The sequence below is a fragment of the Pituophis catenifer genome, unplaced genomic scaffold, assembly GCF_029215685.1.
Source record: "Pituophis catenifer annectens isolate HBS135680 unplaced genomic scaffold, rPitCat1.0.hap2 SCAF_7, whole genome shotgun sequence".
Lineage (NCBI taxonomy): Eukaryota > Metazoa > Chordata > Lepidosauria > Squamata > Colubridae > Pituophis > Pituophis catenifer.
In genome coordinates, this window is record NW_027256887.1 from 32,123,909 (window position 1) to 32,149,456 (window position 25,548).

General features: G+C 38.9%; 1 protein-coding gene across 1 annotated transcript in view; it reads left to right on the forward strand.

Moving 5' to 3' along the window:
• Nucleotides 1–25,548, forward strand: part of DOCK4 (dedicator of cytokinesis 4) — a 705,907-nt gene that overhangs the window by 665,257 nt on the left and 15,102 nt on the right. Inside the window, exons 42-46 of the mRNA XM_070948091.1 lie at nucleotides 7,897–7,983; nucleotides 14,079–14,255; nucleotides 18,959–19,042; nucleotides 23,038–23,157; nucleotides 23,474–23,592. Of these exons, the coding sequence (XP_070804192.1) occupies nucleotides 7,897–7,983; nucleotides 14,079–14,255; nucleotides 18,959–19,042; nucleotides 23,038–23,157; nucleotides 23,474–23,592 (587 nt within the window). The remainder of the gene's footprint in view (nucleotides 1–7,896; nucleotides 7,984–14,078; nucleotides 14,256–18,958; nucleotides 19,043–23,037; nucleotides 23,158–23,473; nucleotides 23,593–25,548) is intronic.

Genomic DNA, 25,548 nt, shown 5'->3' on the forward strand with positions numbered 1-25,548 from the left:
TCATAATCCATCTTTCTCAAAGTTTGTAATAGAAAGTTTCAATTCACTCAATCACAGGCCTTCTCCGCATCCAAAAACACCAGCATTGCAGGGATCCGTTTATTCCTCTCAAAATAGTCCAATAAATCTGTAATTTGCCTCACATTATCTTTCATATATCTGCCTTCTATAAGTCCTGCTTAATCATAATGAATCACCTCTTAGATAACTGGCATTAATCTGTTGGCTAATACTTTTGCAAAATTTTATGATCCGTATTCCAGAGAGATACTGGTCTAAAATTTTCTGATTTTGTAGAACCTGCTTCCTCTTAAGGGGGTATTTTACCCCCTTGTTATATTCGGCTTGGCTCCTCCCATGGCTTCGAGTTTTTGTGTTTTACCCTTGACTCCCTTCTTGTATAGTGGCTTAGACCTCTGCTGTTGTTGTTGTTTGTAGGCTGAAAGAGTTATACGCTGATCTTTAGCTTTATAGCCCCCTGTGGCTCCTTGTGTTTCCATTGCCTCCATCTCCAACTGCTTCCACTGCAGTTCAATCTCTTGTTCAAATTGCTTTTCTTTATCACCCTTCTGTATTCCTAACACTGAAGATGTACGTGGAGATGTTAGGCCAATTTTTAAAACATTGAGGTAAAATTCTTCTGCTTTTTCCACAGTATTTAGTCGATATCTCTCTCCTTGATACCTCAATATTATGCCAACTGGAGCATCCCATCTAAATGGAATTTGTCGTTTCTTTAATTCAGTCACCAAAAATCCAAAATCCTTTCTGTCTCTTAACATCTTAGGCGGAAGCTCTTTATAAATCCCAATCTGCCTTCCATCCACTTGTAAGGTAGAGACAAAAGACTTTTGCAAGATGTCATTTCTTATTCTTCTATCTATAAAGTAGATCACCACATCTCTAGGCAATTGCCTTTCCCTTGCCACCCATGAATTCACTCTGTAAACCTTGTCAATCTTGCACAAAATCTCTTCAGGGCTAACCTTTAGCATCACAGCCAAGGCATCAGCACAGACCCTTCTCAAATCCTCTCTGTTATTTTCCTTTATGCCTCTCAATCTTACAGCAAACTCCATAAATCTAAATTACATCATTGTCACTTCATTTTCAATCCTTTGCATTTTATTGTCCACATTAGAAATTTTATAATCAACTTCCTTCATTTTGGATTCTACTTCTGAACTAAGTTCTTCCACTTTTTTATCAATCTGGACAACTGCTTCTGAGAAGCCAGTCAAAACTGTCAGTATATCTTGCTTCACCTTGTCATACTTTTCTTGAACCACCTCCTTAATTTCCTGTTGAGATTTTTTAAACTTCTGATCCATAATTTCATCTTGTTTCATCAGAGCCGCAACAATAAATTCCTTCAAATCTTCAAAACCAGTCTCCTTTATCTGGCTCTGTGTCTGCAAGCTGGAAGGCTGCTCTTGTGACTTATAAGTGAGGGAGCTCCCCCCCCCACAGCTTTAGTGTCTGGCTTTGTTTGCTTTGAAGCCATTCTGCCACGTAGTCTAACTTTTTCTAAAAAAGGAAGTCTTCCCTCCCTTTTCACCACCACAAAGTCCTCTCAAAAATTTCCCCAACTTTAATCAATTAAGGGAGAAGGAATAGATCAAGATCTCTTTAAAAAAGACTTTTCCGTTTTCTTCTAGCCAGCGCTGTTACTTTAAGTACTTTGTAGCATATTGAAACAATCATGCAAATCCACTTTCGCTTTCAGCTTTTCCTACCGCTGAAGCCGGACGCCATTTTAACAAACTTTCACTCTTTCTCCATTCCTTAGATTCAATCACAGGGCTAGTACAAATACTTGTCTTTATCATATCTTGATTGTATCTGCAGCCCTGTATACCAATCAGTCTCAATCCCTTGTTTTTCTAAGTCTTGTTTCTGTTTTAATTCTCCCTTATCTGTTAAAATGTCTTTATATCTTACAATCTTGTCCATGTTAATCATATTTGGATGTGTTAACGCTTCTATTGTTGAAAACTACATTGGTACTTCCATATTATGTTTTTCTTTCACTCTTTTCCATACTACCAACAAGCCATTCCTTACACAATGTCTCTGGAAATATCCGTGAATCTGATTTTTTCCATACCATAAGAAAGCATGCCATTCTAGTTGTAGGTCATGTCCTTCCAAAGTCAATAGTCTTATATTTCTCAATAAGATCCATTCTTTAATCCAAGTTAACATCGCCACTTGATGATACAATTCCCAATTTGGTAGACCAAATCCTCCTCTAAACCTGGAGTGTTGAAGCAATTTAAGGTTAATTTTCGCTTTTTCCCTTGCCATATGTATTTCCACATCATTTTATTCAAACTTTCAAAGTATTTTTTCTCCAACTTTATCGGAATTGTTTGAAAAAGAAACAACAATCTTGGCAATACATTCATTTTGATTAACACTATTCTCCCCATTAAAGATAATTGTAAATTTTTCCATTTTTCCAAATCTGTTTCAATTTGATTTCTTAATTTATGATAGTTATCTTCCTTCACTGTAATACATCTTGAGGTTAATTGGATACCCAAATATTTCACTTTCTTCACTATTTGAATATCTAACTTCTCCATTAATTGCTTCTTTTGTTTTTCTCTCATATTTTTAACTATAATTTTTGTTTTATCTTTATTTATTTTCAATCCAGCTACTTTTCCATATTCCTCTATTTGCTCAATTAACTTTGGACCCATTTTTATTGGTTCTTCCATAATGAATACTAAATCATCCGCAAATGCTTGTAGTTTATACTCTTCTTTTTTAATTCTCATCCCTTTTATTTCTTTGTCTTGTCTTATTTTCCTGTTTAAAATTTCTAGGGTCAGAATAAATAATAGTGGAGATAATGGACATCCTTGTCTGGTTCCTTTTCTTATATCTACTTTTTCTGTTATTTAACTGTTTATTATTACTTTAGCCGATTGGTCTTTATATATGGTCTTAACCATATTGATAAATCTGTCCCCAAAATCCATCTTTTGTAATTGTAAAATCATAAATTGCCAATTCACATTATCAAATGCTTTCTGCGCATCTAAAAATAACAATGCCATTTGTTTCTCTGAATGTGCCTCATGCCTTCCAATGTATCCAAAATAATTCTTATATGGTCCCTAATTTGTCTTTTAGGCAAAAAACCATTTTGGTCTGGGTGTATAAATTCATTTAAAAGCCTCTTCAATCTTTCTGCCATAATTGATGCAAATATTTTATAATCTGTATTTAATAGTGAAATTGGTCTATAATTCTTTATTTGTTGTAAATCTGTTTCTTCTTTTGGTATAAGAGTTATATATGCCTCCATCCATGAGTTCGGTGCCTTGGCTTCTATTAACAAATCATTACATACTTGTAACAATATATTACTTAGTACATCTTGCAACTTTTTATATACTTCTGCTGGTAGCCCATCTGGTCCTGGGGTTTTTCCATTCTTCTGCCTTTTAATTCCCTCCATCAATTCCATCATTGTTATTCTTTCTTCTAATGCTTTTTTAAATTGTTCTGGTATTTTAGGGGTCATTACCTTTTCCAAATATTGTTCTATCCTTTCTTCTGGTATCTGCTTTTGTTGATATAATTTCTTATAATATTTCTCAATTATCTTTTTCTTTTCCTCATTTCGGTAACATATCTTTCCCCCTTGATCTAATAATTGAGTTATCAGTTTCCTTTCTTTTTCCTTCTTCATCTTGTATGCCAGCCACCTTCCTAGTTTATTTGCATTTTCAAAAAAGTTTTGCTTTGATGCTTTTATTTTCCTTGCCAATTCTTCATTTTCTATTAAATCCAATTATGTCTCCCCAATTCCATTAGGTTTTTAGTTTTTTTTTGTCTTGTGGATTTTTTTGCAATTCCTTCTCTAACTTCTTATATTCCTGCTCCAACTTCTTTTGAGTTTGTCCTGTTTGTTTGTTTTTCCTGCATATGTCATTGCCAAACCCCTTATATATGCTTTGCTAGTGTCCCATACATTTTGCAGTGATGTATCTTCTTTTCTATTTTCTTTGAAGAAAAAAGTCAATTCTTTTTCCATATATTGTGTAAAATCTTTCTCATTTAATAGGCTTTGATTTAATGTCCATCTCATTCTTTTTTTTTGTCCTTTCCATATCATCATTATTGGATGCCCATATATTTGCTTCTATATCAATCATTTCTATCTTGGATATTAAGTCTATGGACATCCACACCATATCTATTCTTGACCATGACATATGTCTGTTTGAATAGAATGTATATTGTTTTTCCTTTAAATTTCTTTCCCTCCAAGCATCCTGTAAACTTAATTCATCTACCATTGTATAGAATGTTTTCGGGAGTGTCTTTCTTGGTTTTTTATTCATTTTTGTAGATTTATAATCTAACTCATTATCAACAATCGCATTAAAATCTCCAATTATGCAAATATCTTCATATTCATATTCTAATATTTTCTGGTGTAATTTTGCATAAAATTCTTCTTGATTTTCATTTGGAGCATATATACCCACAATTAATATTTTTTTATAGTTCATTACAATTTCTACCATTAATACTCTTCCTTCCTCATCCTCATATATTTGTTTGGATTGTATTGTCTGTTTGATGTAAAATGCTACTCCTCTTTTGCTTTGACCAGCCAAAGTTGTATACAATGTCCCTAGTTTTATTTGCTCCAAAAAAAAATTATGTTGCTTTCTAATATGCACTTCTTGTAAACATATAATTTCTAATTTTAACTTCTCTAATTTATTAAATATTTTTCTTCTCTTTATCGCTGAGTTTAATCCATTTATATTCAATGATATTATTTTAATTTCTTCTTCCATTTCTTATTTATTTGCTTTGTTGATCTAGTCATTCTTATCTCCCTTAGTTCCTTAACTTCTTTCGCCCTTGCTCCTTCTCTTAACACTCTCTCTTCTTGTTCTTTTGTTGTCTCTCTTGGCTGTTCTTTCTTCTCCTCCTGTTGTTCATCCCCTTTTTCTTCCCTCAACCTTCCTTCCTCTTGGACATCTATGTATTGTTTATAAAATAACTCTGCTTTCTCTACTGAATCTAGTCTGTATCTTTGTTCTTCCCAGTTCACCAATATTCCTTCTGGAATCAACCATCTAAAATTTATTCCTCTCTTTATCAAACATTTCGTGAGAAATTGATATTCTTTTCTCAAATCTCTTCTTGGAATTTGTTTCAGTGCCAGTACTTCTCTCCTTTTATGTTTTATCGTTGTGTTTCTCATCAATTGCAATATCACTGTTCTCAGTGTTTTCTTGGTGAATCTGACATGAATTTCTCTAAGTAGATTATATTGCATATCTTGTGTGCACTCTCTATATCTCATCGATTCCACTTAATATCCCTTCCTTACTTTCTTCCATTGCTTCTGCTAGTATCTCCCTTTTCTTCTTCAATGTTTTATTTTAGATAAAAATCAGCTTTATCCATTTCTAGGGTTATAATTGTTTTTTCCTGATTTTTATCAGTAATTGTAAGTCTACAGTCCATCTCTTCAACTTTTTTCTCCATTGCTTTTGCTTTTCCTTCCATTTGCTGCAATCGTTGTTCATTTTTCCCTATCATTTCTTTAACTTCTTTCAATTCTCCTTCCATTTTTTTCATTCTCCCATCTACCTTGTCTAATCTTAAGATCTTCATATGTAGTCTGTAGCATATTTTTTAATTCTATGTTTATTTTCTCTTGCTGTGGCATGGGTTCTGTTGTTTTTTTGCCCAATAGTACCAGATGCTGCAGATATTGATGGTGATGATGAATGTTGTGTTGTTTTCTTCATCTTGTTGTTGTTGTTGTTTTTCAAATCTTACTGCCCAATTTATAATGCAAATATTTGATTTCTACAAATTCAAACTGCCCACTCAGACTCTTCAGGTTCTTGCTACCCTAATCCACATAGATTTAATCCATATAGGATAAAAAAAAAAGGTAGAAAGACTGTAACTGAAAAAACAACACCAAAAACAATGAAAAATCAAAAACAGCCAAGATGCCCCAAAAAGGCAAAAAGAAAGAAAGAAAGAAAGAAAGAAAGAAAGAAAGAAAGAAAGAAAGAAAGAAAGAAAGAAAGAAAAAAGAAGGAAAAAGAAAAGCAAAAGAGAAAAAATATTTTTCAAATTTTACTACCCAGTTTTATAATCCAAATATTCAATTTCTTTAAATTCAAAATGCCCAATCAGATTCTTCAGGTTCCTGATACCCTAATCCACATAGATTTAATCCATAAACTATACAAAAAGCCAAGAACAATCAAACAGCCCAAAAGGGCAAAAATGAAGAGAAAAAAAATTAAAAAGATGGGGGGGGAGAGAAGACAGAACCAGATCAGCGCAAAAAAAGAAATAAAAATTCACTAGTCCAAAACTCAGGTATTTGCCCAAAATATCCAACTAGGCGATAAAAAGATGAAAAAAAATGTATATATCTCCCCCCAAAAAACTTTTAAAAAAAACAAAAACAAAAACCCTGCCAATGAACTCTTTTAAATCCAGGAAGAGGGAATTTCTACAAGAAAAAAGAAAGAGGAAAAGGCACAAAAAGAGAAAAACCAGAAAGAAAAAATAATATTCCAAAGTACCACTATTCCAAAATCTTCCAAAATTTATAGCCTCATCAAACGAAAGGAAACAACAAACAGCTTTCCTTCTTCTTCTTCTTTTTTTCTTATATATCTTCCCCCTTCTATTACAAAGTCACTAGACCACTTCTTATCAAAATCCACTTGCCAGTTTCCAAAACATCCCAAAGTCACTCCCTTCTCGTCTTTTCCTTTGTCCAATTTATCTCTTTAATTTCCTCTGCAATCCAAAATAGTCTTAAAGAAAAAATAAACCCCCAGCTTCAAAACTCCAAACTCTGATTTGCAGTTCTTTAGCCAAAAATGCCTCTTTTCCCAATCTGCTTATCTTCCCAATCCCTATTTTTCTACTGAAACTTATATGGAAACAAGAGATAGTGATGAGGACTGATAGTACTGATTAGGAAAAAAAAAGGAACCTAGGTACCCAGCAAAGATGAAAAGCTTAAAGCTAAATTATCAAACAGAGGCCAGAGGGACACAGTTCTGTCAAACTGACTAGCGGCAGAATCATTTAGAGCAATGGCCCCCATCCTTTTTGCACCAGGGACCGGTTCTGTGGAGAGAGGATTTTCCACAGACTGGAGGGGATGTGGTTTCATGTGCTGCTTTCATCTCATGGATGGGGCTTCTCTTGTTTGCACAGCCCAATTTCTGGCATGCCACAGGACTGGTGCCAGTCCATGGACCGGGGATTGGGGACCTCTGATCTAGAGACCTGAGTACGTGTTGTCTAAAACTTAAGCAAATGAACTTTGCCACGGTTAGAAGAAAGTAGATTATGAGTTTTCTGAGATCAAGAATTTTCATCACTTGTTGAGTCTTTATTATGCTAAGCACTTCCAGTTCCTTCAAGCTTTCATCAAAGAATGAGTCTCCAACATCTTTGCCATTCTTTGAATTCTGTTATTTTAGATGTTTTTTTTAACTTATCAAGATCTTTTAAATTTCTATTTCTATTGTCTATGTTAGAAGGCAGCACTTGAAGAACTTTGAATGGGCTTGGAATTTAAGCAGTGTTTGGGCTGGTTAGTACTTGGCTGGGGGTTCATTTGCTAATACTGTAGGTTATATTGAGATGTTGAAAAAAAAATTCAGAAAAAAGCTGTGCCAAATCACTTTTGAGTTACTGCCAAGAAAGTTACTATCCCATTTTATTTAAATAAACTGATAAATATTCCCTCTACCTTTTTATCATTCAAAATTAAATACATAAATTATTGTAGATACATGTTCCAGGACTCAACTTTATGATGCCTCACTCCAAAAATAGATTATGTAATTGGCATTTTATTTTTTATTTCAGAGTTTGTGGGTAGAGAGAACAACACTGATCTTGGTGCAGAGTTTGCCAGGAATTTCCCGATGGTTTGAAGTGGAGAAACGTGAAATTGTGAGTACAAGCTGGGAAAAATAGATGACCCTCCATTATTACCATAGAATATTAGATGTCAAATATATTTTGCATCCATGCTTTAAATTGCTTATATTAGAATAAAAAATAGCAAATAACAATAAAGCTCAAGTCTGATTTGGAATCTGTTCTAAGAAGTCAGAGAGAAAAGGAAAGGAAGAAATTTGTTTATAGAATTATTAGTGCTTTAAAACTTGATAAATTGATGAATTGATAATTACAGTTTTATTACTTGAATATGAAGAGCTATGGCTAAGAGAAATAAATTTAAATATGTGATGTTCTATAGTACAATATGATATTGAACTCCTTTATTATGTTGCTTAATAAATAATACAATATGAGATGGTATATTGAATATGTTGCTCTAATATCTGAATACCAAAATATTCTCATACTAGCTCCAGTGCTAATGTTGTCCAGTAACTTTTTTCAGACTCATCCTTAATCATAGAATAAGTACATTATTCTTACAGAATTTTCTGGTCTTTGGAATTCCTATTTAAGGCATTTATTTGATAAAAATCACTCATTTAGAAGTATGATGAATTGGTACTTGAGTTGTAACTATATAATTAGAACTGATATAATTATATTTTTTTAGTATGGCTCATTGAATGGTTATGAGAAGCTACTGCCTTGTCGTGGCGAAGGGGCTTGCATAGCTCAATGAAGCTTTGAGCTATGCCGTGCAGGGCCACCCAAGACGGACAAAGCAGAGAGCTCTGACAAAATGTGATCCATTGGAGAAGGAAATAGCAACCCACTCCAGTATCTTTGCCATGAAAACCCCATGGACAGTACCAAAAGGAAAAAAGATATGACACCGGAAGATGAGCCCCTCAGGTCGGAAGGTGTCCAATATGCTACTGGGGGAGAGCAGAGGGCTAGTACTAGTAGCACCAGAAAGAGTGAAGCAACTAGGCAAAAGCCAAAAGGATTCTCAGCCGTGGATGTATCTGGTGGTGAAAGGAAAGTCCGATGCTGTAAAGAGCTATACTCCATAGAAACCTGGAATGCAAGCTGGACGTGGTCAAACAGGAGATGACAAGACTGAACATCAACAACTTAGGAATCAGCGAACTAAAATAGACAGGAATGGGTGAATTTAATTCAGATGACCATCAGGTATACTACTGCGGGCAAGATTCCCTCAGAAGAAATGGAGTAGTCTTCATAGTCAATAAAAGAGTAGAAAAAGCAATACTGGGATACAATCCTCAAAATGATAGAATGATCTCACGTCAAATCCAAGGCAAACCATTCAATATCACAGTAGTCCAAGTCTATGCCCCAACTACTGGTGCTGAAGACGATGAAATTGACTGGTTCTATGAAGCACCTTATAGAATTAACACAAAAAAATGATGTCCTTATCATCATCATGGGGGATTGGAATGCTAAAGTAGGAAGCCAAAAGATAACCGGAATAACAGGCAAGTTTGGCCTTGAAAATGAAGCAGGGCACAGACTGATAGAATTTTGTCAAGAGAATACGATGATCATAGCAAACACTCTTTTCCAACAACCCAAGAGATGACTCTACACATGGACATCACCAGATGGTCAACACAGAAATCAGATTGACTGTGTGCTCTGCAGCCAAAGATGGAGAAGCTCTATGTAGTCAATAAAAACAAGACCAGGAGTGATTGTCGCTCAGATCATGAGCTTCTCATTGTAAAATTTAGGCTTAAATTGAAGAAAGTAGGGAAAAGCATCAGGCCACTCAGGTATGAACTAAATCATATCCCTGATGAATATACAGTAGAAGTGACAAATAGATTTAAGGAATTAGATCCGATAGACAGAGTGCCTGAAGAACTATGGATGGAAGTTCACAACATTGTACAAGAAGTAGCAACTAAAACCATCTCAAAGAAAAAGAAAGGCAAGAAAGCAAAATGGTTGTCTGAGGAAGCTTTGCAAATAGACGAGGAAAGAAGGGAAGGGAAAGGCAAGGGAGAAAGAGCCAATTGAATGCAGAATTCCAGAGAATAGCTAGAAGAGATAAAATGCTCTCTTAAATGAACAGTGCAAAGAAATAGAAGAAAACAATAGAAGAGAGAGGACCAGAGATCTCTTCAAGAAAATTGGAGATATGAAGGGAACATTTCATGCAAAGATGGGCATGATAAAGGACCAAAATGGCAGGGACCTAACAGAGGCAGAAGAGATTAAGAAGAGGTGGCAAAATTACACAGAAGAACTATACAAGAATGAGCTTAACGTCCCTGATAACCATGATGGGGTGGTCACTGACCTCGAGCCAGACATCCTAGAATGTGAAATCAAATGGGCCTTAGGAAATCTGAGCAACAACAAAGCTAGTGGAGGAGACAGTATTCCAGCTGAGCTATTCAAAATCTTAAAAGACGATACAGTAAAAGTGCTACACACAATTTGCCAGCAAATTTGGAAAACTCAATAGTGGCCACAGGATTGGAAAAGGTCAGTTTACAATCCAATTCCAAAGAAAGGCAATGCCAAAGAACATTCAAACTATCGCATCATTGCACTCATTTCACATGCTAGTAAAGTTATGCCATCTTTTAAAGTTATCCCATCTTTTAAATTTTTTAAATTTTTTAATTTGTGATTTTATAAATTGGGTGTTTTAATCTGTGTTTCGGCCGAAATAGTTAATAATTTTAAGGGATTTTTTAATATTTGTATTATCTGTATTTTATCTTGGCTGTTCACCGCCCTGAGTCCTTCGGGAGTAGGGCGGTATAGAAATTTGATTAATAAATAATAAAATAAATGCTCAAAATCGTACAAGCTAGGCTCCAGCAGTATGTGGATCGAGAACTACCAGAAGTACAGGCAGGATTTCAAAGAGGCAGAAAAACTAGAGATCAAATTGCCAACATACACTGGATCATGGAGAAAGCTAGGGAATTCCAGAAAAACATCTACTTCTGCTTCATTGACTATGTTAAAGCCTTTGATTGTGTGGATCACAACAAATTGTGGCAAGTTCTTAAATAGATGGGAGTACCAGACTATCTTATTTGTCTCTTGAGAAACCTATATGCGGGTCAAGAAACAACAGTGAGAACTGGACACGGAAGCACTGATTGGTTCAAAATTGGGAAAGGAGTCCGGCAAGGCTGTATACTGTCACCCTGCCTATTTAACTTATATGCAGAGCACATCATGAGAAAGGCGAGGCTAGATGAATCAAAAGTTGGAATTAAGATTGCCAGGAGAAATATCAACAACCTCAGATGTGCAGATGATACCACTCTAATGGCAGAAAGCAAAAAGGAACTAAAGAGCCTCTTGATGTGGGTGAAGAAGGAGAGTGCAAAAGTTGGCTTGAATCTCAACATTACGAAAACTAAGATAATGGCATCCGGCCCTCTCAATTCTTGGGAAATAGATGGGGAAGAAATGGAGGTAGTGACATATTTTATTTGACTGGGCTCCAAGATCACCGCAGATGATCTTGCAGCCAAGAAATTAAAAGACACTTGCTCCTGGGGAGGAAAGCTATGGCAAATCTAGACAACATACTAAAAAGCAGAGACATCACCCTGCCAACAAAAGTGTGTATAGTCCAGGGGTGAAATTCAAAATTTTTTCCTACCAGTTCTGTGGGCATGCTTGCGGGGTGGGTGTCCTGTGACTGAGTGGGTGTGGCCAACTCCACATCACTCATGGCCATGCCCACTCAGTCACATTGCAGTGAAAATTACCGGAGCTGCTCCGCTTCTTGAATGCACTGCTGCCGCCCTGCATATCGCCCTTCATAGCGCACATGCATATTGTTGACTGCTCCTGCTGCATCGGAGGGACTTGCCTGGGCAAGTCCAAGCAGAACGGCGCATCAGGCAACGGTGTGCACTTGCATGGCCGGCGCATGGTTCAAGGTGGTGCCATGGAGCAGCTCCAGTTATTTTCACTGCAAGAAGCCTGCAGCTGCTGTCTCTTTTTCAGCGCAAGCCCTACGCTCCAAAGTGCTGAGGATATGTGGTTTTCTCCTTCCTCTTTCCTCGTCTACATAAAAGCAGTCCGGTTCCCAGTGGCTACTCCAGAGAAGCAGGGGTGGGTTCCAGTTTGGCTCTTTCTGGGGATTTTTGGTAGCCCCCCCCCACCTCCCGCTTTGTTTGACTTTACTTGAGAGCATAGGAAGTTGGACAGACCCTATTTGGAACGTCAGCAAATTCTTCACCTCCGAGTCCTAACTTCAAATCCTCTGAAAGGAGATACTGTTGGGGGTAGGTTTCCCTTTCAGTCTCCTGGAAGTGTGCTCACTCTTCATGCACCTTTCCTCCAGTTTCCGGCTGTTTCGCCAACATAAGGACACATCGCGTGGCGAAGGGAGAATGGACAGTGAGCACGCGGGGTGCGTGGGGCCAACCAGGGTGGTTTTTACCAGTTTTTACTGGTTCGGCAAACCATTTACAATTGTCGCTACTGTGTGATCCAGTCCGAATCGGTCAAATTTTCACCCCCGGTATAGTCAAGGCTATGGTTTTCACAGTTGCAATGTATGGCTGTGAAAGTTGGAACATAAGAAAGGCTGAGCGCCAAAGAATTGAGGCCTTTGAACTATGGTGCTGGAGAAGACTTCTGTGAGTCCCTTGGACTGCAAGGTGATCAAACCGGTCAATCCTAGAGGAGATAAACCCTCACTGCTCTTTAGAAGGCCAGATCCTGAAGATGAAACTCAAATACTTTGGCCACCTAATGAGAAGGAAGGACTCACTGGAGAAGAGCCTAATACTGGGAAAGATTGAGGGCAAAAGAAGAATGGGACGTCAGAGAATGAGGTGGCTGGATGGAGTCACTGAAGCAGTAGGCGTGAGCTTAAATGGACTCCAGAGGATGGTAGAGGACAGGAAGGCCTGGAGGAATGTTGTCCATGGGGTCGCGATAGGTTGGACATGACTTCTCAACTAACAACAACAACATTTAATAATAATCACTCATTTAAAAGTGTGATGAATTGGTACTTGAATTGTACCTATGTAATTAGGACTGATATAATTATATTTTTTTAGTATGGCTCATTGAATGGTTATGAGAAGCTATTGAAACAAATTATGTGAATAAATAACAAAATATATTCATAACATCTGGAGGTTCTATATAATTAAAATGTCAGAGTTATTTTATAAATTTTGGCTACAGTTAAATGTTCAACAGTAGACACTTCTGTATTTTAACATGGCCATATGGTTATAATGATGAGAGTTGTGAATAACTTATTTGGAGAAAGGTTTCTCTAACAATTCTTTAGTTTGTGGTTAGGGGTTCATATGTGCCACCAGACCTAAACAGCCTCAACCTTGTTTGAGAGTTTAGATTTTACTTTTCCCTTAAGTATTTGGAGCTGATTGAATGGAATTCCCTTTTGGTTGTTTTTATGATGGTGTTTGGTCACCATTTGATATTCTGCACTTCACATTTATATTTTGTGTATGTTAAATGTGGGGTGGAATGGGATTTAATTTATTATTTATTTTTTTGATACGGTATGTTGCCCAGAGTCGCTTGTTTGAGTTGGATGGTTTTATAAATCTAGTAAGTAAGTACAGTAAATAAATAAATCAGCCAAATGTTATAAATAAAAATACAAATTAATAAATGACTTGTTCATCAAATGAGATTAAAATGAACTGTGTGCTTCCTGTGATATAGTTATCAGTTATGCAGTTAGGATTTCAAAACTATCTTCCCATTTCTAGTTCTCTGTAACTTTCATCTGCTTACACATACAGTAGAAGCTAAAGTGCCAAGTTTTCCAAAATTGGATTTATATGCTACCACTTAAAATTTATTGATATCATTGGAACTGACTTGTGAACAATTTATTCAGAAAAGGAAAAAAACATTGTAATCCCTCCAAATATTGTTTTAAGAACTTACCAATTGGTAATCATAAATTACATCCGTAATTATAAAAACCATAAAGAATGCCAGAATTTAGAGATTTTCATTCAACATGAAAATCTCAGAATGACAGACTATGAAATAGTGTGAAAATCAGCATATATTGTTGTGACTTTCAGGTGCAAATCAGCCTTCCTTGTTTTATTTTTGCCATTTTTGTTAACGATGTCTAGGTGGAAATGAGCCCATTGGAGAATGCTATTGAAGTATTGGAAAATAAAAACCAGCAGTTAAGGACATTGATCAGTCAGTGTCAGACTCGACAGATGCAGAATATCAATCCACTTACAATGTGTTTGAATGGTGTAATTGATGCAGCAGTTAATGGGGGAATTGCCAGGTATCAAGAAGTAAGTGTCATTCCGTATGTGTTGGGGTTAGATTGCATTCTTTTTTCAGTATCCCAAATACTAGTTGCTAAGGAGCAATAGTAGAAAACTGTTGTAGCTTTATAGCTTGAGCTTTCAGTTGTCCATTAGATTCTACAGAACACTATATTATTAAGTATTATATGTGTCTTCATCCTTGCCAATATTTCTTGTAATTCTCTATTCTCCCAATTCACTAAACCTAATTTAGATAAATGCTAATGTTTTATTTACATTTATTGTTATATTAACTACAAATAATTAAAATCTGAATGGCTAATATTTCAATTGATTTTCAAATCTGCAATATTTATTATACAGGTAGCCTTTGTTTAACAATCCTAACAGAGGTTGGAATCTCATTCATTGAGTGAAGCAGTCATTAAGTGAGATGTCCATGTAGGGGTGAAATCCAGCAGGTTCTGACAGGTTCTGGAGAACCAGTAACAGAAATTTTGAGCAGTTCAGTAGCGGAAATTTTGAGTAGTTTGGAGAACTGGCAAATACCACCTCTGGCTGGCCCCAGAGTGGGGTGGAAATGGAGATTTTGCAATATCCTTCCCCCAGAAGTGGGGAGGGAAAGGGGATTTTGCAGTATCCTTCTCCTGGAGTGGGGTGGGAATGGAGATTTTGCAGTATTTTCCCCCTGCCACGCCCACCAAGCCACACTATGCCCACCAAGCCACACCCACAGAACCGGTAGTAAAAAAAATTGGATTTCACCACTGTGTCCATGTGACTGCTTTGCTCAATGATTGCAATCCTGGCACTCCTGATTGAAGTTATTAAGTGATCTTCTTGGTCAGGAAAGTGCTGCCTGCTAAAACATTTCAACTATACACAAAGCTGAAATCCTCTTTGGACACAGCTCTGAGAGTGAAAGGTCTGCCTGCTGGGGATTTCAGTTCCTAGGAAATAGCCTTTTGCTCTCAAACATTCCTGCAGCCCACCAAAGTATTTCCCCCCCTGCCTATGCATGGAAATCTTTTGTGGGACAGTCAGAACAGAGCTGAAATTCTGAAGATTTTAGTTCCATTCCTGTAACCCTTCAAAAGATTTCAACTCACTTCCATACCAGTGGTGAAATGTAAAATTTGTTACTACCAGTTCTGTGGGCATGGGTTGGTGGTGGTGGGGGAATGTGACTGGGTGGGTGTGGCCAACTTTTTTTTTACTTTTAAAAGCAGGGATTTTTGCTACCGGTTCTCCGAACCACGCACCACCATCGCTACCGGATTGGGCGATCCGGTCCAAACAGGGAGCATTTCACCCCTGTTCCATACCCTCTGCTGCAACATTCCTGCTGACTTCCCCATTGACTTTTTGAGGAAGTCAGCAGAGAACATTGCAAATGGTGATCACAGATCATTGTGGGGGAGGCTTGGTGAAGGCTTGGCAATATTGTAAGTGTAGACCAATCGCCGAGCACCCGGCAATTGGTCTACACTTGGGGGGGGGTGCAATGTTTTGCAATGCTTAGAAGTGCTTTATAGGCCACAGAGCACACTTTTCAAAGTTGTTGTTAATTTGACTCATCATTAAATGAGAATTACCTTTATGCTTTTAAATTCTTTCTTTAAGAGGCTCAAAACAAGTACACTATATTATGCTTTTGTTTCCCCATGATTATTATCAAAACAACTCTGAGAGCATTAGACTGAGGAAGTTATGAATTTCTATATATACTCAGATTTGAATATTTTTCTATCTAGTATAGTATTCTGATTATTACACTATTCTTTTGTTACTATTGTTTTAGTTTTTTCTGTGTGTAAAATAACATTGTGAGAATACATTTTTGCTATGTTATCATGCAATGTAGTATGTTGCATATTTATTATTTTTACAAATTACTCAATGTAATGAACATATTTTTTAAATATGTTTTTTTTTTTTTTTACAAATATATCAATGCGTGAACAGTGTGGCACCTGGGTGTCATACATTCTAATAGAACTAAAACAAGAATTAATCATAGTTATTACCTTCAATCAACAGTATATATTTCTATTAATAATACACATTTATATTACGTTGCAGTCTGTCATTATCCAATTATTCCTTGTTTTCTTGTTATTGCTTTTATTTTATTAAAAAAAGCAAAGAAAGAGAGAGAAAAAGAAAAGCAAGTCAGAACAACAACAAAAAGGAGAAATAATCTATCCATCGTCTCTTGCCCGCTTCAATATTTTAATTGCTATGCTTTTTTTGACTTGCCTCCCATATTCCTCTCTTGGATCTTTATCCCTATCTACATCTACTTCTTGGCTGTTCAATCTAGATATTTCTCCCACCTCTACCCTCTTCCACTGCCTAGCTTCCAAAATTTCTACCCAGGCCCCATTTCCCTTTCAAGAGTATCTTCCTGTATCTCCAATTCTCTTTTCAGCTCTCTTAATATGTTTCCCCCCTCATTTAATTCATCAGTCACTGTTATTTTCATTGTTATCCCCTCTTTGTCATCTTCTTTTATTCTTTGATTCTTCAGCTCAATATTTTCCGCCATTTCTTCTGCTGGGTCCTCCCTTTCCTGGGCATTTTGGTCTTTACTCATCATCCCTTGTATAGTATTTTCCATTTTTTCCGTAATTTCCTTAAATCCTTTCTCCATTTTCCTTTGTGTTTTGAAAAAGTAACGCCATCTCCTTCAAAGTTCCACTCATTTCTTCCTTATAAAGGAAGAAATTTATTTTGTTTTAAACAATTCAACTTTTGTCCAGCAGTCCAAGAACTATTTATTCAGTCCTTAAATTGCCCTTCAAGGAGTGTACTAATTACAGCTCTTTATATCCCTTAGGTATGCAATCAATTCCATTTAAATAATCCCAGAGTTTATCCAAAGCCTCTTTACATCCCTTTTACAGGTTCAATCTTCTAGCATAACATTCAGTGGTCCCTTTAATTAGATAGCTTCCTTATTTTTGTATTTGAGTCTCCAGTAGTCATGGGATAGAGTTAAGGATAATCCAGTAAATATTTTCACAGTCCTTCATGTAGGTATTTCCAAACTTGTAATTTTTCCTTTTGTCAGCAGGTGGCACTCTCAACTTAAATTTCAGTATTGCCAATAGTCAATTATCATTTTATTTACAAATCCATTATAAAAGCAGAATAAGTTTTGTAAATAAATTATTCCAGCATTTTAAAATGCCTTCCCAGTACCACGTCTTCCCAGTTTAAGAGTCTATTTTTCTGTATATTTCAAAAATTATTATTTTTCTCTCTAACGCCTTTCACTTCTGGTCTGGTATTTTCTCAGAATGCTTAGATGCCGCTTTAACAAATAGTTCTGAACCAATAGTTCTAAATTATTCCTTGGGGTTAAGTTTAAGGCTAAATGAAATCCTCTCCCCCAGTTCCAGTCACAGTTCACCTACTTCGCTCCAGCACCAGTCTTAGTTGTTCTTCGGTTGTCCCAGCTTTGTGGCAGCCATCTTTAGTCGTGGCTGAGAGGGAAAATAAATCTTGGGTCAGACAGGATAGCTGCGACTCTCCACGACCTCATAGGGTGCCCCTCTTTGCTTCACTGCCCCTGCAATGGCTCCTCTTGGAACCCACAAACAGGGAGATTTCAGCACAGGGAACGCAGAGTCTCGTTCCCTGTGTCTGATACCACTGCAACATCAACCAGAAGTTGAATCAATGTAATGACCATATTAAACACCTCCCATTTTCCGCACAACAACAACCCTGTGAGGTGGGTTGGGTTGAGAGACAATACTGGCCCAAAGTCACCCAACTGTCTTTAATTTTTATTAACCATGCTGCTTAGGACAAAATCAAATGTCAGGGTGAGGGAAGATAAACTGGAGGACAAAGTAGAGCTCTCATCTTCTGGTAGATAAATATTAATTTCTGCTATGGATATGGGCCCATGAATTTGCAGTTCCCATACTATTGAATGAAAGAGTGCAGAGAAGAGCAACAAAGATGATTCAGGACTGGAAGTTAAAACATACGAAGAACGATTGCATGAACTGGGTGTGTCTAATGAAAACAACGACTAGGGATGACATGATAGCGGTGTTCCAATATTTAAGGGGCTGTCATAAAGAAGGGAGAATCAACCTAAAGACAATAAGCAATGCATGGAAACTAATTCAAAAGAGAACCAACCTAGAACTAAGGAGAAATTTCCTGACAAAACAATTAATCAGTGGAATGATTTGCCTCCAGAAGTTGTAGGTACTTCAGCACTAGAGGTTTTTAAGAAGAGATTGGACAACCGAAATGTATAGGGTTTCTTGCTTTAGCATGAGGTTGGACTAGTAGACCTACAAGATCCCTTCCAACGCTGTTATTCTGTTATTTTAAAAGTGCATTAATTTTGATAATTCCAAAATGTGAAAGTCTTCCCCTTTGATGCAGGTTACCATATTTGTTTACTATTTTATCAATGTATACATTCATGACATATAACTGATGTAAGAGACCTGTAGCTATATTTCCTAGATTTCAAAATAGATAATAAAACATGATTCCATGTAATTTAATAAGAATTTTGCAGATTTTTGTATAAATCAAGTAATTTAAACAGATCCTGATAGAATTTAGTGCATCCATAGATGGTTTAAATAGTAATCAAGATAATGTTAGAGAAATAGGATTTTTCTATAATACACATATTATATGCATAACTTTGAAATAACATGGATGACTTTGTGCAATGATTGTGTTCTTCTCAGGCATTCTTTGTGAAGGAATATGTTCTGAACCATCCAGAGGATGGAGAAAAGATCACAGGCTTAAGAGAACTGATGCTTGAGCAGGTAAAAGAAAATTCAAGCAAGCTGCTTTCAATCAATTTTAACAGAACTGTCATATACCTAGGGAAAAAAATTGTACATTATAGCAATTTTCCATTCAGATTCTATTGAGGATTTTTCAAGTATTTAGAAGGACTAGACAGGGAAGCAAACTAAGAGTTACTGATAAGATGATTTTAAAAGGCTATCTCTTTGATGTTAAGAAGAGGTGGTTAAACAGATAGGATTTTACTCTCCATAACTGTATGTGCCTTACTGCAATAATAATCTAAATGTATTGTAAGGAAATATGAATAAACAGCAAATAAATTCCACCTGCCTTAGTGCAGGTAGGAAAGAAGAAATAAAGTTGTGATTTTAAGTAATTCCCAATATTATCCTACAATTTTAATTCTTTCTTCTTTTAAAATTGATAATAAAATATTTAAACTAGAAAATTGTTGGAATTTATTATTGTATGTGCTAATTTGTGCTGGGTTTCACACATGGTCATTTTCTTTGTATGGAGCTCAGAATAGCCAGTAGAACTCCTTGAACACTGTTATCAAAAGAGAGGCAACTAAATAGATAACACTCATAATACAATTAGTCCTTGTTTAATGACCCTAATTGGGACAAGAATTTCCATCACTAAGTGAAGCGGTCATTAGGTGAAAAAACATGTGATTGCATTACTTAGCAACAGCAGTTCTGGTATTCCTAGTTGTGGTTGTTAGGTCAGGACCCTCTCATCAGGGTCTAGGACCGTGATGGTGAACCTATGGCATGCCTGCCACAGGTGACACGTGGAGCCATTTCTGCAGGCACGTGATCTGTCACCCTAGATCAACTTCACTGCGCATGCGCATGCGCCTCCCACCAGCCTGCTGATTTTTGGTACTCTGCCACACATGCGGGAATTGCACATGCATGCCCATGCCACCATGCCCCTCCCAGGAGTCCCCACATGGCCTGTTTTGGATGCCAGATAAGTACAGGGCTCGTGTGAGGCTCCGGGAGGGTGAAAAACAGGCCTACCAGAAGTCCAGAAACGAGCCGTTTCTGGCCTCCAGAGGCTTCAGGGAGGCCTGCTAGGTCCAAAATGGGGCATCGGGGGGGCCCCCCACCTGCGCAGGGGGGCGGGGCAGCACAGAGATTGTGCATGCATGCGCAGAGGGGCGGGGCGTGCATGGGGGGGCATTGCATTATGGGTGTGAGCACGTGTGCGTGATAGCCCAAGGAAATAGCCTTGGGCACGCCTCCTTCACCTCAAGCCACCTGCCTCAGCCCACTCACAGCCAGCTTTCCTCCTCCCCTGGCCCTTCCCCGGCGATTCTGCCTGGCCAATGGGCCTCTGGTCCTTTGCCCCTTGCCCTTCGGCTTGGCCCATTCGCCAAGACACTGTTTGTCCTGGGAGTTTCGCACCATGGGACAAAAAGCCACCAGCCTATCAGGTGGCAGGCAGCAATGGGACTGGGAAGGCTGACCGAGGGGTCTGGAATGTGGATGTGATTGGTGACAGGTTACTGAAGAGAGCAAGGCAAGCAGGCAAATGCTTCCTGTGCGTGGTTCATGCTGGTGCTAGAAGGGGGAAGCAAGCAAATGCTGCTTGCGCACTGCTCCTGGGGGGCTGGGAAGGGCACAGGCAAATGCTGCCTGCATATAGTTGGTGCTGGTGCTGGGAGGAGGAAACAGGCAAACACTGCCTGCACACTGCTCCTAAGGGGTGGGAGTGGGAGGGCGCAGGCAAATGCTGCCTGTGTGCGGCTCGTGTTGGTGCTGGCGCAAGCAAATGCTGCTTGCGCACTGCTCCTGGGGCGCTGGATGGTGGCAGCAAGGTATTAGTGGTAAACACAGCTGCTGGCGGTGTGAGGGGTGTCAAATGGCATGGCGTGTAATGGGGAGGGCGGCAACTGAATTGCCTGTTCAGTGTTAAGCCAGAGTCTAGGTGTAGAGGCAACAGATGTGAGAGTTCAAATTGGGAAGCCCCCTCCCACTGCTGCCTGCCTGTTGCCTGCGGTGGCACCACTTTCACCCCCGCCATTGCCTCTGCACCTAGTCTCCCCCTGCCCCCGATCCTGCCTGCCTGTTGCCGAATAGGCAGTTTGGCTTCCCCCCCACCATGTGCCACCACCTTTCAACACACACGCCACAGTTTTTGCCTGCTTTCTCCTCCCAGCACCAGCATGAGCCACACGCGGGCAGCATTTGCCTACTCCTCCCTCCCAACACCAACGCCAGCCATACGCAGGCAGTGTTTCCCTGCTTCCCTCTCCGAGGACCAGCACGAGCGGCGTGCAGGCAGCGTTTGCCTGCCTGCCCCCCATTGCTCTCTTTGGTAACCTGTCACCAATTGCATCCCCCTTCCAGACCCCTCAGTCACCCTTCCCATCCCTATCTTTGCCACCTGTCACCCGATTGGCAGGTGGCTTTTTGTCCTGTGAAGTGAAACTCCTGGTACAAACAGTGTCTTGGCGAATGGGCCCAGCTGAAGGGCAAGGGGCAAACGGCCAGAGGCCCATTGGCCAGGGAGAATCGCTGGGGGAGGGCCAGCAGAGGAGGAAAGCTGGCTGTGAATGGGCTGAGGCGGGTAGCTGAAGGCGACAGAAGTGCAGCCAAGAGTGGGAGCCTAAAGGTCCTATTCCATCTCATCATTAGACAAGGAACTCATGTTTCCTTGTAGTGCTTACTTTGGTTTCAACTCCCCCGCCCCCAGCTATTTCCACCCCCTGCCCTTTTGGCTACCCTGTACTCCACTGCCATCTACACCTGCTACTCCCCACCACTCCAGCTGACTTTTGTTGTCTTGTTCCTGCTGCTGCTGAAGCACACCTAGTCCTTCCTGTGGCCTTGGACGGCTTCAAGGACACTGTGCAAGACCACCCTGAGGCATAATGAAGGCCAGCAACTGCCTAGGCCAGGTACACTTTCTCAGCAGCAGGAGGAAGAAAGCAGTTAAGGTAAGCAGAGTGCAAGGGCAGGGAGGGCAGGAAGACCAAAAGAGCAGAGATGGGAAAGATAGGCAAGTGGGGTAGAAGTGCCTGCAGCTGTTGTAAATGCAGGTGGGCAGTCAAGAGCCTAAATATTAATCATGTGATTGTGGGAGGCAATGTAGTGGCCATAACTTTGAGGACTGTTCATAACTATCACTCATTCAGCATCATTGTAACTTTAAACCATCACTGAACGGATTGTTGTTAAATGAGGCCTACCTATATTAGAGTTAATGTATTAAAAAGTCTGATATTGGAAGTTTCCAGGAACCGGGCATGGATAATCTAGTGAAGAGAAGGACCAGGGGAGACATGATAGCAGTGTTTCAATATTTGAGGGGCTGCCACAGAGTGGAAGGGGTCAAGCTATTTTCCAAGGCATCCAAAGGCCAGACAAGGAATAATGGATGGAAACTGAACAAGGAGAGATTCAACCTAGACATAAGGAGAAATTTTCTGACAGCAAGAACAATCAACCAATGGAACATCTTACCTTCAGAAGTTGTTGGAACTTCATCACTGGGAGCTTTCAAGAAGAGAGTGGACTGCCATCTGTCAGAAATGGTGTAGGGTCTCCTGTTTGGGCAGGGTGGTGATGGACTAGATGACCTAGAGGGTCCTTTCCAACTCTGTTAATCTAATCTGAATCCAGTTTAATTTGTATTTTATTGTCTTGCCCAAATCAAGCAAGCTTTATTGTTAATTTTAATTGTCATATATTTGAAGTAAGATTTGATTAGCAATTGGCATTGGAAGCTAGCTTGTTTCATCAAAACCTTGTACTCCCTTCTTGAAGGAAAAATATAATTAAGGGTCAGATGAAGTACTAATATTTAATGAATGAATGTCTGACATTAATTGGTTTTTAATCCCATCACTAAATCATGAGTCACCCATATTGTCTCAGTATGAACTGAGTATATAGCATTAATAGTACAAATTCCTGAATTGTATTACTATAGTATTGAACTTTCCCCCCCTCTCTCTGTGTGTGTTCAAATATTTTGTTTTGGATTTTGTTCTAAGGCCCAGATTCTTGAATTCGGCTTAGCAGTCCATGAGAAGTTTGTCCCCCAGGATATGAGACCTTTACATAAAAAACTGGTGGATCAGTTTTTCATGATGAAATCTAGTTTAGGAATACAGGTATGTGATATTCCACATTCCATACAGGTATGTGGTCTTCCAAAGACGGTACATTTGAAACCAAATATAGAAATGTCTGCATCTGAAATAACATTTTTATTAAGCAATAAACAGTGACATCTTATGGCTGCATGGCTGCATGGCTGCATTGATTTTCTTAAAAGTTTATGACTTCAGCTGAGAAATAGATTTTTTTAAAAATTAAGAAACACCATCTAATTTTAGTTTACTATATTTCACTTTTCCCATAAGATATTCATTTAAGATGTAAACATATCTTTAAAATAGTAATTCTTATTGTCAAATTTGAATTTAGGAATTTGCTGCATGCATCCAGGCTAGTCCAGGTTACTTTCCAAATGGAAGCCCACGTGTCTCTAGAAATTCAGTCCCTATATCCATGAGTCCAGAGGTGGGCAGAATTTCTAGACACAGGTAAGTTAAAGCTACAAACAAATAAATTAAAAAAGCTTCCTGTGTTTCTAATTTAGGGACATCTTTTATAAGGTGTATAACAGGGATGGGGTAGCATTCAAAACATTAAGACAGTTCTGATCTTCTAAAATAATTGTATTTAGCTGCTAAGAGAGTTATGAAATATTCACAAAAGGATTGGATAGATCACTGTGATGGAAGGGATAATGTAGGAGAGAAATTGTATTGCAGAATTTGGAAATAGACTATTTTATTTTGACATCAGATGGATGTCAAATCAAATGGATTTGTAATTGGCTGACAAACCGTACTCAACGAGTAGTCCTTAATGGAACTATATCTACATGGAGGGAAGTAAGCAGTGGGGTACCACAAGGTTCCGTCTTAGGCCCAGTACTCTTCAATATCTTCATAAATGACTTAGATGACGGTATAGAAGGGGAACTTACCAAATTTGTAGATGATACTAAACTGGCAGGAATAGCCAACATCCTAGATCAGTGATGGCGAACCTTTTTTCCCTTGGGTGCTGAAAGCACGCACATGGCAACATCCATAATGCAATGCCTCCCACAGGGCAGCCCCCCCCCGTGCATGCGTGCGCCCCCCTGCACTCCCCCTGCCCCTGTGTATGCACACGTGACTCCTCCGTACTCCCCCCGCCCACCGCGGGTGCACATTTTTGTGCTAGCAGGCCTCCCTGAAGCCGCCTGGAATCAAAAACGGCACAGGGTCTCCCGGCAGAGACCCAAAAATCAGCTGGCTACCAGGAGGTGCGTGGGTATGCATGGTGGAGCTGACCTGAGCATTGGCTCATGTGCTTACAGAGATGGCTCCGCGTGCCACAGATGGCATGCGTGCCATAGGTTCACCACATGGCCCTAGATGATAGGCTCAAGATCCAGATGGATCTTGACAGACTTGAACACTGGGCCCGATCTAACAAAATGAAATTCAATGTAGAAAAAAGTAAAGTCTTACACTTAAGCAAGAAAAACCACAAGTATACATATAGACTGGGTGAAACCAGATGTCAGCGTTCCAGCGCTGACATATCAAAGGAGAGGAGAAGCTTGAACTTTTGCCTACTTAATTCCTTTGAAGATTCTGTTTCCTCGGAGATGAGAGGAGGGGGGACATTCCTGTAATCTGACGGAGATGGGATGAGGAGAGTGGCTTGGAAGATAGCCAATGAGATGCAGAGAATTGGGGATCAGAAAGGGAGGGCTTGGGGGGCAAAGGTCAGTGCTAACCGCGAAAGAGCCAGGGACAGATCACTATGCTCAATAAAGAGAAAATTTCCTCAAAGATTGGCAGTTTGGAAATTCATTTATTTTGAGATAGCATCGAAACCTGACACCAGGCTTAATATTTATTTATTTATTTTATTAATTTATTTTATTTTTTTATTAATCATATTTTTATGCCGCCCACTCTCTGAGGACTCTGGGCGGCTTACACCAAAGACAGTATACTAAATAGCATATTGCCCCCGACAATCTGAGTCAGGGGCATTTTATCCACCTCAGAAGGATGGAAGACTGAGTCAACCTTGAGCTGGTGAGATTTGATCCGCTGATCTGCTGAACTAGTAGTCAGTACTGCACTCTAACCACTGCGCCACCTTAGCTCATAATAGCAGTAACTGTGAGAGGGATATTGGAGTCTTAGTGAACAACCAATTAAATATGAGCTAATAGTGTGCGGCGGCTGCCAGAAAAGCTGATGCAATTCTAAATTGCATTAATAGAGGGATACAATCAAGATCAAGTGAGGTACTAATACCACTCTTATGCCTTAGTAAAACCACACCTAGAGTACTGCATCCAATTTTGGTCACCACACTATAAAAAAGACGTTGAGACTCTAGAAAGCGTGCAGAGAAGAGCAACCAAGATGATTAGGGGACTGGAGGCTAAAACATACAATGAATGGTTGCAGGAACTGGACATGGCT